We start from the raw sequence: 16,086 nt of genomic DNA on the forward strand, positions 1-16,086 counted from the left end.
CAGCGTGCAAGTCTCAAACCACCTTTCCATCAGCCAAACAGTTTTTCATAACGCCTGATACCAATATTTAAGTAACAGTCAGCCAATCAGATTAGCGTTCATTTGAAGCGCACATCAATATATTATCCCTCCGGCTCTGCACGCCATCTTCAAACGGCAATCACGATATTACAACACATTCACGAGATCATGTTAACCTTCTAATATCCAATCATACCTTACCCAAATCCATTTGTTGATCATTTAAATCCCATTTGCTTGGTAACAAAAATCCAATAATCAAAAAAAGTTTTTGTTTCTTGCAAATATTAACATGTGTATACAAATATCTCACAGGAGCACCATTTTTATTTCTAGATAATATTATCGGCACCATTGTGAAAGAACTTTTGGCTAACAAATGGTCAAGCACACTGTATACCTCTGCGACACGCTCAAATGTAAAGCACGTATTCATTGACACTATCAACACTTTTATCAAACCAAACAAAGTATAAGCACAACCCTGAAAATTACAAGTAAAATGGAAACTCAATGCCAGTTCATAGATTATTCATAAGCGCCATCTTAAAGCAGGGTACCATCACCTTTTACCAAAACAAACAGATTAAACGTGCAAACCCGAAAACTTCAAGTGCAATGGACACCCAACGTGGCTTATGGAATTAGTTAGCACCATCTTAAAGCTGGTTACCATAGATAACAAAAGACCCCCCCGCAAAAAATGATACCATTTTGCTTTCCAAAAATCAAAATAACACAAAGGCGACTAACGCAACCGACAGTTAAGACCAACATCCAACATTTTAATGAACTACATTTTTTAACAAGCAAACAAATAAGCAAAAAACAAATCCCCCCGGCCCTCACTTACCTACGGCCACAGAAACGCTGGAACACGCTGTGACGCACACCGCAAGTCGGCCTGGAGACGCGGGAGGACAGGAGCGTGACGCGCGTGAACGTGCACTTGACGTTCCCGCGCGTTCACGGACCTGAGTCGGCTCGTGCACAGGCCAGTAGCGGCTCGTGCACAGCTCTAGACTCCCTTGCCAGTGAACACGGCGACTATAGAACTCGCTGGCGGGAGCGCTTCGCGCTCCAACGCCAGCTCGCCCTAAAAAGGGAGCACTTCACTACTCTATCTAGTTGACGTATCAGTCAACTGGATTGAGAAGGGTTGGAGTTTGACTCCCAAAATGCTGGGCAGGCAATTAGAGGACAGAGTTGGACTACTCTGTCCATCCCAGTCTGACTGTCCATTCATAAATCTGAACTGCGACCTCTCTTCAAGGCAACTAACATGCGGGTGTGCTCGGATCTAGAGGAATTAAAGACAGAGGCAGATTATTCTAGCCCTATCTTACCCTCTGGCCTACTGAGGATCCGGTCTCACTCTTCCTAGTCAGCTTACTGAAGGCCCCCTTGGCATTATGAAAGGGCTGGGCATTAATGTCAAAAGACCAGAAAATGGCAGGCTGGTCCATCACCATCCTCTCCATTCCTAGTCTAATTACAGTCTAATGGTATAATTAGGCCAACCCTCCTCCCCATTCAGCTCATCAACAGCCGGTCAGAGAGGATGAAGTGGAGGGACAGGGCTGTCAATATGCTGGGGAAGAGAGCGAGAGAGACAGGACAAGACGTGTCCATTCCGAGACAGTTCACCTCCTCCAGCGCTAGGTATTAAGAGAGGCCAGTGGTACATGCACAAAGTTGGTAGAGAAGGTCCCCCACACGGTGACCCGCCTTCGTTTAATTCTACATCAATGTTTTTAGTTAAAGGCTTACCTTGAACAATTTTCTTCTATTAAAATTATTCATCTACAATTTTGAGACATATACCTGTACGAAGGTCATGTAGACTTTATCCACATCTGGCCGTTCTTCTCGATCAACCTTTATAGAGACAAAGTGCTGGTTCATAATCAGTCCAATATCTTCATTCTCAAATGATTCACGTTCCATGACATGACACCAATGGCATGTAGAATATCCAACTGAAATCAGGAAATCACAATGAACGACATAGCTTGGACAACCCACATGAAAATATGCACAACACTACAGGCATTAACAATAAAATTGTGCACAAAGAGAACAAATGCAATCTAGAGAGAAATAGAGCAGCAAACAGTAACAGAAACGAGAACGGTACAAAGAGAAGAATGGACTCAGAGAAACATGCAGGGCATAGAGAGAGATAATAAAGGCAGTGGGAGGAAGGCAGGCAGAACAAGGACACCTGTGAAAGAAGGAGGAACCTGGAGAGAGAGGAAGCAGGGCCCAATGAGAGGTAGCAATGCAAGGAAGGAAGAAATCAACACAGAGATGAAAAGTAGTAAAGAAATACAGTAGCGGTCCACGATACAAATATGAAGAGCAGGAAATACGATTAGCATATAAAGATTTCTGGGGAGATATTTTGGGAGCTTTTCAAACCCTCTTTTCTGCCGGAGTATAAAAACCTGCATGATTGGCAAGATTAGCAAGGATTGTGTCAGTTTTGCCCTCAAAATGATCAAAAAACCAGTTACGTCTAGCTGAGGGAATTTAGAATGCTAGAGAGTACTCTGTTGGCTCTTTAATAATATCAAAAACAACTGCTGAAATCTTGGGAGCCGTAAAAAACATGTCAGCAGTGCAGGCGTGTGTTAGAACTGGGGGTCTCTAGTTGGCAATGGTATACACCTTTGACGAAATAGGGATCCTTGCTTCTCACTCAGGGAAAGGGGATTACACTGCTGGATAACCCCTGCTCACCCCTTTGGTAGCTTGGCACGAGCAGACAGGCTTATATCAGAGGCAGTGTGTTAAGCATTTGTGAATATACACAGTAATACAGTGAAAACACTACAGATGGACACCACACAGGTTTTTATAAAAATAAGTATTCTTTATACAGACTTAACACAAGACCACAAACGATAAAAATCCACAATACTGTACTTAAAATTGACTTAAAGATGGTAGAAGTGGCTTAGTTCAAGTTGGTGATAAATGTGACACAGTTCTCACAAAAGTACCTGGATGGATAACGCAAAATAATCAAAAGGCTCGCAGAGTGGGAGATGCGTCGGTACCGTGCTTCGGGGGAGATGATGCGTCGGGTCTTGATGCTTGTGCAGAGTAGGGGATGCATCTTGATCCTTACAGGAGCGCAGGTGATGTGCAGATTCTTGTCCTGTGGCCCGGTTGCGATGCGCAAGATGGCGCCTCAATGCGATGAGACAATCCGGTGCAATGCGATAAGATGGCGCCCTTGATGCGATGACGTGAAGGCGACGGGGGCACACACGCCCAGCGGCCGTGCGGAGAACTCTGTAGCTTTGGAGCCATGACAGGCCCTTCAACACGCTTCCCCGGCGATGCGACGGCGACGACACGGTTCTCTGGGGATGCGTTCGATAACAGCTTTGACGAAGGCACGCTTCTCTGGTTTGCGGCGGCGACCTCTGCGGCGGCGACACGCTTCTCCGACGATGCAAAGGCAACAGCTGCAACTGCGACACGTTTCTCTCGATGCATCGCGCTTCCATCTCCCAGCGACACACAGGCTTCTGTAGACTGAATTCCCAGCAAGGAAACTCTGAGGGGAGCTGGAGGTGAAGTCTTTTGTCCCTGAGACTTCAGCATGAGGCAAGCACAGGTTCAAGCCCTTAGAGTAATATTCTGCAAGATGATGAAAGTTCTTTAAAAGTTCCTTCTCCTTTCCTTGGCAATAAAGAAACCACTGCAGGCCAACACAGCAAACAGAACACTGGCAGAGGGGCAGTCCAAACTCCTGCAGCTTCCCTGGTTCTTCTCCTTGGCAAAACGCTCGTCTTGTTGTTCCAGAAGTGATCTAAAGTCCTGGGGTCTGGGTCCCCATATTTATACTCAATTCTCTTTGTTCTCTGAAGGCAGAGAGGCCTCTGCCTAGTCCAAACAAGTTCTAGTCAGTCCTGGAGCACTTTGTTGACAAGACTCCTTCTTTCCTTTCACAGTGTAGGCCAGGGACATCGACACACCACAGGAGGTGGAGCCAGCATTGTGGAGGGAAGGCACAGCCCTATTCAGGTCCCAGGTGCAACTCTTCCCACCCATCTGCATGTAGATCTCTCTATTCAGCACTGTGCGGACTTACCCGGTCTCCTGGAATCCCCCAGCTTCTGTGGGTGGCACAACCAGTGCTGCAAGCCCACCAGCAGCATTTGATGTACAAGCCCTTGGCACACATGGTGCACTGTATTAGGGTCTGACAAGTAAATCAAATAACCCAATCATGGTGTCACAGTCACAGTGAAGTTAGTGAATAGTAGAAGTGAGCTGACCCGTTGCCTGATTCTGTATGCTGTGGTGGGCAGAACAAAAATGTGAATGACAAACAACAGACCAACGAATGAGGAGGGCTCGCTGAAGCCCTTCCAGGTAAGTTTATTATACATATAATAGTACTTAAATTAAAAGGTCTTGGCTATCGTTAGACCTAATAAAAATACAATTGCAATGCATTAGGTCTCGAATTTGCTAGAGTTGGAGGTATTGGCGCTGTAAATGTGAATGTTTTTTACTTATGTATTTTGGAGTGGAGTGTAATGGAAACGTGTTGGGGTGATTGGTGTGGCGTTGAACTGTGTGGCGATTAGTGAAATTAATCCACAAAAATACTCCACGAGGGCATGGACAAGGTCCACGATTCATCTATGATGAATCAAAGAAAGGTACGGTAGGGAAGCTACTCTGAGAAGTCATGAGTTGGTACCCAATAAGGAGTGGGTGTGAGAAGTTGGCCTGGCATATGCTGTTCACTAGTTATAGTGGGCACCTTGCACCAGTCCAAACAACCCCTTAGAGGTGATAGGTTAAAGACAACCTTATTTGAAAGCTATCCTAGCGGAAGCTATGGAGAGCACCCTTCAGGCTAAGTCTTGAAGGAATGTAAAGCAGCTTGTTTTACCAGTCTATAATCTCTTGAATGGCTAAATGAAAGGAGAACCACACCAGGTATATATATAAAATATATGTATTTATTCCTAAACACACCCTAATAGTCTCTTTATGAGGCTAGAGGTCAAAGCACATATGTTACACTTAATATATCACAGTAAATTAGCACAATATACGTTAGGCCCTAGGGGCGAACAAAACTTTATATTAAGAAAGTGGTATAAGAACCACGACTTGACTAGACACAAGGCCTAGAGCCTGTAGAATTGCTGGGACCATAATAGACCACCCAAGGTAGTGATACAGGGGACCCACACGGGACCCATGCAGTGTGAGAACACAGCCGCGAATCCCCGTTAGCTTCAATGGGCAAAGTCGCAGTTGGAAATTTAAAGATTAAGGACACTTAGGAGAGGACTTTGAGCAAACCCCTATGGATTTAAGGGGTTCTAGGGCCATCACCCACGGGAGCACCGGAGTACTCGAGTTACCTCACCCAGGGAATCCAGGTGCATAGGTGTCTTTTGGTGTCCGGAATCGTCTTTGGTTTCATTGGCGATGTGCTGCAAAGTGCTGCTGCCGTCGAGAAGAGAAGTGTCCGGTGTGATCCAAGCCTGGATCGAAGATGTGAGGAACCTGATAGCACAGGGGACAGAGTCTGGGTCACTTGCCAGTGACCAGGGGCACGATAGACGAATGCCCACCTCTGTCGGGTGTTTCAGGTGTGAAGAGGTGAAGCTTGACTCTGCAGCCACGAGGACCAGGAGGTGTAGACGAGAATCAGGATCTGGATTCGAGCTGTTACACAAAGGATGTCGAGTGCTGTGGTGTCGGTGCCCGGATTGGACCCAACAAGCCTTGGCAACAGCAACCCACGCAGGAAGAGAAAAGATGCTTCGGTGCGGACCAGCAAGGTCCGGGGGACACACCAAGTGGTGGAGAGTCAGGGCACGTCTGGAGCAACCAGAGAAACCCAAGGAAAGTCAAAGTTGCCTTCTCATGGACCCACCAGTAAATGGACCAGGGATCTCGAAGGTACCTCAAGAGAAAACACAAAGGGCCGGCTCATGGAACACTCGTGGAGTGTAGGCCAGCAATCTTTGCTGGAAAAGATGCTCGGCTCTGGGCTGCAAGTAACCCAATGCACTGCCTCAAGGGAACGTCGAGAAGCTAATGCACTTGCAAATGTGCACCGTGTCCAGGGGTTTCGGTTCCACGGTACCCACGAGGGCTACGGGTCTCAGCTTTGCTGGGGACTCAGGTTGGCCTCTGGGAAGTCTGGAAATCTCCCTACTGGGTTGCAAATACTTCGGAGTCCGGCGGGAGCTTCGGAGATGCAAACCGGTCAGATGCGTCTTTGGTGCCTGCCAAGCAGGGGAGTAACTCCTTTACTCCAAGGGAGATTCTTCAGTCATCTAGTCGTGTAGATCGTCGAAGTTCCGGGATTTCCGTAGCAGAGTTTCGTCCAGCTGTAATCTAAAGTCCTGTAGTCAGGGGTTCCTTTCTTATACCCAAGGAAGGGGTTGGACATACTCTGGGGACCAACCTATGGGAGGGTCTGGAAAGAGGGGTGGCTACACCCATTTCCTTTGTCCAGTTTCGAGCCAGAGCAAGGGCTGCTAGCCCCTGCAACCGGTTTGAACTGGGCTATGCACAGGAACACCAAATGTGCCCCCAGTGCAGACTTCAAAGCATACAGGTAAATGTAAATATAAATGTAGTGGTATTTGTATAGCGCACAAATCACCCATGAGGCATCTCGGTGCTTGTACGAATACCGCGGAGGAACCCTTCCTGGCCTTTCCCTGTGAAGTGCCCACTCCTGGGCACCCCCAAGGTGAAGCCAGGCATCCTAGCGTTGTTGGGGCCGTTGTGGAGATTAAGTAAGCTATTGCCCAGAGTTGCAGAGTGGGACCCATGATTAGAATAGGCACCGAGGCGAGAATGATCATGTCCGAGGAAGTTGAGCCCAAAACCCGCCGAGGCGGGAATTGAACCCTGGTCCCGGGCTAGACCTCTGCATCAGGGTCTGCCGCTCTAACCATTGAGCCACACTGCCACCAGTTGTTGCCTTGCCCAGGGACTCCAAGCCCCAAGAGACCTTGCTGCTGTGCCAGGAGGCGCCGATGCCAGTTTCCCGCGCCGGAGGTGCTGAAAAGCACTCGCGGCCCTCGCATCGTGGGAGCCGCTTGCCACCAGTTGTTGCCTTGCCTGGGGACTCCAAGCCCCAAGAGACCCTGCTGCTGCGCTAGGAGGCACCGACACCAGTTTCCTGCGCCGGAGGTGCTGAAAAGCACTCACGGACCCCGCATTGCGGGAGTCGCTTGCCACCAGTTGTTGCTTTGCCCGGGGACTCCAAGCCCCAAGAGACCTTGCTGCCGCGCCAGGAGGCACCGACGCCAGTTTCCTGCGCCGGAGGTGCTGAAAAGCACTCGCGGCCCCCGTACTGTGGGAGCCGCTTGCCACCAGTTGTTGCCTTGCCCGGGGACTCCAAGCCCCAAGAGACCTTGCTGCCGCGCCAGGAGGCGCCAACGCCAGGTTCCCGCGCCGGAGGTGGTGAAAAGCACTCGCCGCCCATGCATCACGGGACGCGCGTAGGCGCAACCGGGCAAAGCCTGTGCCAAGGGCGGGCCCGTCAGAGACCAGAGGAGGTCGGGCTGTCTGATTGGATTGGAGAGTGCCTGAAGCAGAAATCCTGTACCCGGGAAAATACACAAATCATTCTATTAGCCGGTCATATCTGAATGACTATCTGAAAGTCCTGTGTGGTATCTCCAGAGTACCTGACTTATCTCACTCATAGAAGTGTTAATTTGTAGTCAGATTATAATCCCATAATCGTGGTATATAGTAGAACATCATATCCGGACAAATCTTGGTGAACTTCGAACGTATTTCTGCACTATCCATAGGTATGGGGAAAAGAAAGGCAGAATCCAGTAAAGGACTATGCAGGAAGCTGGACTCCAAAAAGGACACGAATACCCGCTCCTCACTATTGAACTATCTGACGGGTGCGGTGGGGGCAACAGCGAAACAAATAAGTACTGTGGAAGAGACGTTGAATGTTGAAGCCAGGGGAGAAAAGCAAATAGTAAGCACCCAGGGTGCAACGGGGACAGAAAGTACTCCCATTTCCAATAAACCTCCCATAAATGGTTGCATACAATTTACTGAAGATCAGATGTGGGTTATCGATGAGGAGGACGGAGGATTTCAACCTCCTCCAAAGCGCGTGAGAAACCCAGAGGGAGGAAACGGGATTAAACATGGGAAATCCCTTGGGCAAAATACACCGAGCTCTAGACTGCAGAGAAAGGAGTTAAAGCGGAAAAAAATAATACATTCAAAACCACTAGGACAGACTGGGAAAAATCTAATACAGAATGAACCACATAATAAAAGGATCGATTCTAAAGAGGTCTCTACTCTGATAAAAGAGCTAGAGACTACCCTAAAAGAATCACTGGGTAAGATCGACGAGAGGTTAAAAAACATCGAAACAGTCCTAGGGAAACTCCAGGAGAAGAACAAGACATGTAGTGAACAGGCAACCAGAGAGGGTGAGGCTACAAAACCCAGATTGCCTAATACAATTAGTACGAGAATCCTGGTAACACCAAGTACATGAGCAAGTACTAATATACCAGACATCAGGGAAAGAAGTGATTTAAGACAAGAAAGGTATGATAACCAGATGAGAATAAAGGCCCAAAAATTTCTGCTAGGCACAGATCACTCATTGCAATATCGTAAGAGACAAGGGGAAGAACGGGATAATCAACAGTGCAGGTAAATGAAAGAAACTACCTTGCACCACACCCATGCTAGCTCACCCCCCCCCCCCCCCATGCCCTACATAGACTAAAACCAATCAAATCATCCAGACTTTAGATCTCCCACCAGAAGCAATCCCGTATATTGTAATATTAACAAATGTACTGCAGCTCTCAGGACAAGAAAGTGAATCCTGGGTGACCTTGAGTAACAAATCTCTAAACTGGCTGAGCACCAGGACAAGACTACATAGAGTATTGTTCTCTCAATTAAAAATGGTCAGAAGAATGCCCTGGGTGGGGAAAACCCAAAAAGCATTAACAGGGGACTGTGTGGTTCTAACTTTTGGCTCCACATAGTTGGTGAAAACAATATTGGAGCGTCTCTAGGGAGCACTTTTATAAGCCCCCAAAGCATAAATGTAGTCCCACTAGGGTACTTTTACAAACCACCAAATGATTGGGAATACATGAATGGGGTCTGTCAGGTAAAAAGTAACTTTAGTTACAATATTCAAACAGCCAATAGGTTTGAAAGCCTGTACAATCTAGAAGAGCAAGATTGACTTGCAAAGACACCCCCCATTACAGATAGTAAATAGAGGAATAATGCACAGTAAGACAGGTAAAACAGATATAAATAGTAGTTTTATACACCATATTGAGCTAATTCGCTTACAGGATCCTGTGTCAAAAATAGCAGCTTGCTACCCAGCGCTAAATTGTATTACAATCCCTATCACCTCTGTGTCAAATGTAAACACTGCAGTAGGTACACATTGTGACAATGACAAGTTTGTAAAAGTGGTTTATTGGAATGTAGCAGGATTACAAACCAAGATAGCTAATCCAGAGTGGTCTGAGTTTATAAAAGGTTTTCATTTCAAATCATATGTCTTCAAGAGACGTGGCTAAAGGAGCCTGTACATATGAATGGATATCGTACCTATCACACAGCGGTTGTTGTAGGAAACTATGGGAAGGTAAAGGGGGACTAGCTATCTATGTATCTAACATATTAAATACTGGGAAAATAGCATTGAAATATGAGGCGGTACATTATCAACTGATGGAGTTGTATATTGGGAGAAAGCAAAGAGTGGTATTGGTAAATTTTTATAATAATGCATTGACAGATCAGATAGTTGGAATTCTAGAAAATCTATTAAATGCTCTTAAAAGAATGTTAAGAGAAGATAGAGGGGACATGTACATTGTCTGGGGCGGACTTTAACATTGCACTGTGTTCTAAAAATGGTACTAACATATGTGGTATTATGAATGAAGAAGGGGAAAGTGAAATCCATTTCTCACATACACAATACGGGAACATCCTAAATGAAATGGCTTGCTATCTTGACTTAGGATTTGCAAATGAGCTAAGTCTTAACCCGGTGCTCTTCAAGAGTACCTTTAATGGAAGAGGATGTTTTACAACAATAGATTACTTCCTACTCTCAGCAAACTTAGCATCAAGGACGAGCCAATTTGTAACACATGACATCATTTTGGGCGATCATTTCCCCCGAGCATCTCATTAAAACTGTTAACTCCCCAAACTAAGCATGATCACAAAGTTGCCTATGCCCAACAGATAGAACTGAATAGGAAAAACGGGTATGCCCTGAAATGGCTGATGGTCGATCCACTAGAAACAACACAAAAAATAGTGGTAAAAAAGTATCTCAGCAATAGAAGCCATTTTAAATGAAAATACAACACAGAAAATAGTTTTTACATCTTTTCAAGAGATCACATGGTCAATAAATGAAATCCTATGGGCATGAAAGAGTAACCCCATAAGAAAGCCCAAAGGATGGTTTGATTCAAAGTGCACAAAAGCATATACCACATTGAAAAGAGAGTCCCATAGCATTCCTAGGAACCCGACTGCATGATGGGAGGCAAGGAAGGTATACAATCATGCAATCAAAGAACGTAAGAGGGTGCTAAAAGAAGAACTTTTGGCATACCATCCACAAAACTATAGAGTTTAAGGATGGGGCAGCCTTTTGGAGGGCCGTAAGGGCACTCTTCCTAGACCCGGGGGACACGCCTACCATCGAAGTAGCGATCACGGAAGAGCTTTGGGTGGCGCATTTCACAAAAATCTTTGGTAACCATAATCCTGTAAACCCTATAGAAACCCTTAACAAGGGAGGCGAGGAAAACAATCTATCATGTTCAGCAACCGTAAATGACCTCCAAATTACCTTAGATGAGGTAAACAGTGCAATTATGGCAAGTAAGGGGGGGTAAGGCGTCTGGCCCCGACGGGATCCCCATAGATCTATATAAGACTAATTTAGACCTTTTGGGGTCCAATCCTGACCAAAATAATCACGGCCAGCTGCTCTTTTAAGTATATTGAGACTTGGACGGAATCCATTTTAGTCCCCATTTTTAAAAAGGGAAATAGACAAGATCCAAAATTTTACCGACCGATATCCCTCCTGGATTCTTCGGCGAAAAGTGCACTGCGTATTGTATTAGAGGGACTACAAGACTGGGGCGAGGAAAATAAAATATTATCAGAATGTCAATTCGCATTCCGTAAAGGACTAGAAACCGTAGAACAAAGCCTTAACCCCATAGCTGCGGGGTGTTTTCCCCCCGCTGTGCGGGGGGAGGGGGGCCGCACGCGGCGCCGCTGTGCTGGTGACGAGCTGAGCTCGTCATGAGGCACAGCGGAGCTGCCCTCATGACGAGCTGAGCTCGTCACAACCACGCCCGTTTTGGAACGTTCAGCACAGCAGGGAAATTATCCCAGCGTGCGAACGTTCCAACGGCTGTGACTAGCTCAGCTCGTCATGAGGGCAGCTCAACCGTCCCTCATGACGAGCTGAGCTCGTCACTAGCACACAGGATCCCCATAGATCTATATAAGACTAATTTAGACCTTTTGTGGTCCAATCCTGACCTGACTAATTTGAGCACCCTCATCGGTAAATACACCCGCCTAAAAAAAGGAAGGCATTTCCTAGCGTTTGTAGACCTAACCGCAGTCTTCGACTATGTAATACATGAGAGGCTGTGGGGGATTCTCCAAGATTTGGGGTTGAATGATACCATTATATATTTCCTGAAACACCTCTATCAGAACGCTAAGGGTAGAGTTCGTTACGGTATCAATGGAGAATGTACCGCACCTTTCCCAATTAAAAAGGGGGTCAGGCAAGGATGTGTTTTTTTTTCTGTAAATTTTATAACTTGCAAAGGAAAAAATGATTACTACCGATTTTAAAGAAACTCGCTTTTAGAAGATGCCGATCGGTGTTTTTAGCTTTACAATTTTTTATTTTTTTTATTTTTTTTAATTTTAAAATCATTTTTATTTATGAAAAAGGAAAGGAACAGTACACTTGTTTCTTCCTGACTGAATGTAAAGCGCTCCGATACCCTTGGGTCTGGCCAGCGCTATAGAAAACTCCCAAAATAAATAAATAAATAAAAAATCTTCCAGTACAGAAATGAGAACAGTCGTGATGCTTGAATACAATACAGAAACCTAAAAGAAATCACATAGTGCTTGTAAGTGACGTCTGCGGACAAAACTACATAGTAAGAATTACACAATATGGAAAACATGTAAATGGAATCAAAGAAACGTACAGTTACACAACATTTCAAACTACTACCCTTAAGGTCTGGCACCGGACTCTGCATTATTCAGAGTGAACAGCAACAATCACTACATCACGGTGGGTCAAAGTGGAAGGAGGACATGTCAAGCGACTTCCAGAGTTTCTTGTTGGAAGGACGCCATGTAGCCGATTGCAGTGACGAGTTGTCAGCACCTCTCAGAAATGAAAGCCATTCCTGCCAGATTTTAAAATTCACCTCTGATGTATTTTTCCATTTGCACAAGATCACCTTACAGGCAAGTGTTAACATCAAGTCTAAGAGCTGGCGGTCTTGTGTATCCGACATATTTGGATCAAGAACTCCCAATATAACATATACAAATTCTTTTACAGGCTTCAGATTGAAAACATGGTGAATGCAGTCTGCCCCTCCCTACAGACCCCAATAGGTCTGTAGGGAGGGGCAGTGAAAGAGCATATGGGCGAGGTCACCAGTCCCTGACTGACAATTCCAACATGTGGGTGTATCCCTCAAGTGACATTTAAAAAGCCTATCCGGAGTCCAGAACGCCCTATTCAAGAGCATATATTTTGTTTGAAAAAGGATGGGCGATACCTTATTAGATAGAGCAGTTTTATGTATTATATCCCAGTCAAACTCTATCACAGTGGAATTAGGTTCAGCTTCCCATTTGGATTCAACCTGTCTATGGGTTTTCCTGGGCATTGGAAGTAGCATCTTATATACTTTAGAAACGAAGTGGTCTGCAGACAGGAGGCGTGGCAGGTGGGTCACCAGCCAAGGTACGTGAGGGGTAAAGCTACGAGCAGATATAATGGCCTTCAACTTCAAAAATTCGTAGAAGTCCATAGGTGTGAGAGCATGTGCTGCCTGTAAGTTCGAGAACGGGAGCGGTTGAGCACCATCATAAAGGTCCATCACCAGGTTAATGCCTTTCCTGGACCATGAATCCCAGTAAAGGGTTTTGCCATCACATTTAAAGTATGGGTTTCTCCATAAGGACATAAGAGTGGATTTTTTGACTACTAGGTTAGTTTTATGTGTCTGATCAAGTCTTAACAAGGCCCGTCTAGTATTTAACATAATATACTTAGAGTGAGGCAGATGGTAGAGGCGCATGACCAATGATAGATTTTTCAATATTTATCCACAGAGGGACATAAGATGGAGAGTCTGTCAACCATTGTGCTCCCTGTTTGCAGAGGAATGCTGTTTGGTAGTTCCTGAACGAGGGAAGACCCAGGCCGCCTTTGTCTTTTGCTAGTTGCAACTTTGTCAGTGATATCCTGCCTTTCTTGCCTCGCCACAGGAGCCCGCCAAACAGCTTATCTACTTTATTGATGAAGTCATCCGAAAACGTCATGGGGAGCATGCTAGCCAGATAATTCACTAGCGGAGTGGACATCATTTTAAGGGTCTCTGCCCTGCCCCACCAAGAGAGGAACTTGGGTGACCACCCGTCCAGCAAAGTGGAGATATTTTTCAAGGTTATGTCCTCATTTATTTTCAGAGTTGTGATCAGATCTTTATCAAAGTCTAGTCCCAGATATTTAAAACAGTGTGGTTGCCAAGTTAGGCCAGGAGCCCCAAGTATATCTTTAATGCCTATATTACTTAGAAGTTTGACCTCCGTCTTATCCTTGTTCAGTTTGTAGCCTGAGACACGGGAAAACTCGTCAATGTTTGCCATAAGTGCGGGTATGGCTTCTCCAGCTCTTTCTGACATAATTAGTACATCATCTGCATACGCGGTGAGTTTTACAGTACAACCCTCAAATGGAATACCAGCAATTGTGTCATTATGTCTTATGTGGTACAGGAATGGTTCTATGGACAACAGAAATAAAGAAGGTGATAGGGGGCACCCTTGTCTTGTTCCCTTTTGTAAATTTAAAGAGGAGTAGAAGGAGCCACCCGCCCTTACCTTCGCAGAGGGATAGAAATAGAGGGACATCACTAGCTTCGTGAATGTTTCACCCAGGTTGAACTTGTGCAAGACCGCTTTCAGAAAGGACCAGTCAACTTTGTCGAAAGCCTTCTCGGCATCTAATGTTATTGCAGCAGTGGGTGTGTCTAGAAGTTTTGTTTTTTCCAAAACGTGCGCTAGTATCCTGGTATTGTCACTGGACATTCTATTTTTCAGGAATCCTGCTTGAGAGGGGTGGATCAGCTGGGGAAGAACCTTCTGGAGGCGAGTAGAAAGGATCACGGCCAAGATCTTTCAATCAAGGTTAATAAGGGAGATGGGCCTATAATTTTTCGGGAGAGAGGGGTCTTTCCCGTCTTTTGGGAGTACTGCAATTATAGCCTCAGACAGGGTACCCTTAACTTCGCCTGATTCATGTATTTCCCGAAAAAGGCTCAGCAGAGGATCCACCAATAGAGATGGAAAGGATTTATAAAATCTAGCTGTGAACCCATCAGGGCCTGGGGCTTTCCCGCTCTTTAGAGATTTAATTGCTTGTTCTATTTCTATGGTCGTGATTGGTGCATTGAGACGTAGTTGGTCATCAGTGGAGAGCTTTGGTAGTTCGCATTCGTTTAAATAATCCTGAATCTTATCTTCTTCCACCGATTTATTTTTGGCATATAGAGTTTCGTAAAAGTCCTTAAATACCTCTGCTATCTTGTCCGGTTCCGGATGAACGACCCCTGAAACGTCTTTGATGACATTAATAGTGTTCCTCTGTACCTTGAATTTCAAATAAGAGGCCAGGCTCTTACCCACTTTATTTGAGTCACAGAGTTTGAACCTCCTTCTTTTATCTAACCATACCCCTGCCCTCTCACTCACTATTTTGTTATATTCATACTTTTTGTTGGCCAGTGCATTCAGAATCATACCATCCCTGTCCCTCTGGTGTTTACTCTCTAGGGCCAATATTTCACTTTCTAAGTCTTCCAATTTACGGTTATGATCTTTATTCATCGCTGATCTAATTTTAATACATACCCCCCTGATGGTATTTTTCAGGGCCTCCCACCTTATTAGGTCGGTAGTGTCTCCCCTCTTGTTGTGTTGTAAGTATGAGCTAATAGCAGACTGTATAGTAATCCGGTGTTGCTCTTTGTCCAGTATTTCATCGTTCAAACGCCACGACGTTTGACGAGACGAGGGCTTCACATTGGTGATGGATAAGGAAATGCATGAGTGATCGGACATAACTCTCGGTTCTATAGACGTGTCCTCTATCCTTGTTACCCCATTTTGTGTTATAAGAATGTAATCGATTCGAGAGTAAGAGTCATGTGGTGAGGAATAGAATGTGTATTCCCTGTCCGTGGGGTTCTGTAGTCTCCACGCATCTACAAAGTGAAAGCATTTGCATAGGTTGAGAAAAGCTTTGTGTGATTTATTCGGCCGAAAGGGGCAACGTGAGTCTCTGTCTAGGGTAACGTCCATGGGGAAATTAAAATCCCCGGCCAATATGTGCACGGCTGAGTCAGGTATGGTATCAATTTGTCTACCTAGATCCTCCCAGAATTTAAGGTCATTAGTGTTAGGAGCATAGATATTTGTGATGTAGAATTCCGTGTTGTCTCTGCTTAGTTTAGCTGTGATCCACCTGCCATTCTCATCCACCGCTTATGAAAGAATTTCAAACTTTGATTTTTTCGCTGTTAGAAGCGGTTGTCTCTAGTTGGCAGAGGTATACACTTCTGACAAATAGGGACACACCTTTTCTAGTCAGGGCAAGGCGATCACACACTTAGATAACCCCTGCTCACCCCCTTGGTAGCTTGGCAAAGCAGACAGGCTTATCTCAGAGGCAGT

General features: G+C 45.5%; 1 protein-coding gene across 7 annotated transcripts in view; it reads right to left on the minus strand.

The window, feature by feature from the left end:
* The window catches only part of SPATA20 (spermatogenesis associated 20), a 2,403,479-nt gene that overhangs the window by 1,635,652 nt on the left and 751,741 nt on the right, over positions 1 to 16,086 (minus strand). For all 7 annotated transcript variants that reach the window (XM_078654432.1, XM_078654437.1, XM_078654433.1 and 4 more), the window contains one exon: positions 1,846 to 2,000. In XM_078654432.1, the coding sequence (XP_078510558.1) occupies positions 1,846 to 2,000 (155 nt within the window). The remainder of the gene's footprint in view (positions 1 to 1,845; positions 2,001 to 16,086) is intronic.

Source organism: Lissotriton helveticus, chromosome 7 (genome assembly GCF_964261635.1).
Source record: "Lissotriton helveticus chromosome 7, aLisHel1.1, whole genome shotgun sequence".
In the NCBI taxonomy this organism is placed as follows: Eukaryota; Metazoa; Chordata; class Amphibia; order Caudata; family Salamandridae; genus Lissotriton; species Lissotriton helveticus.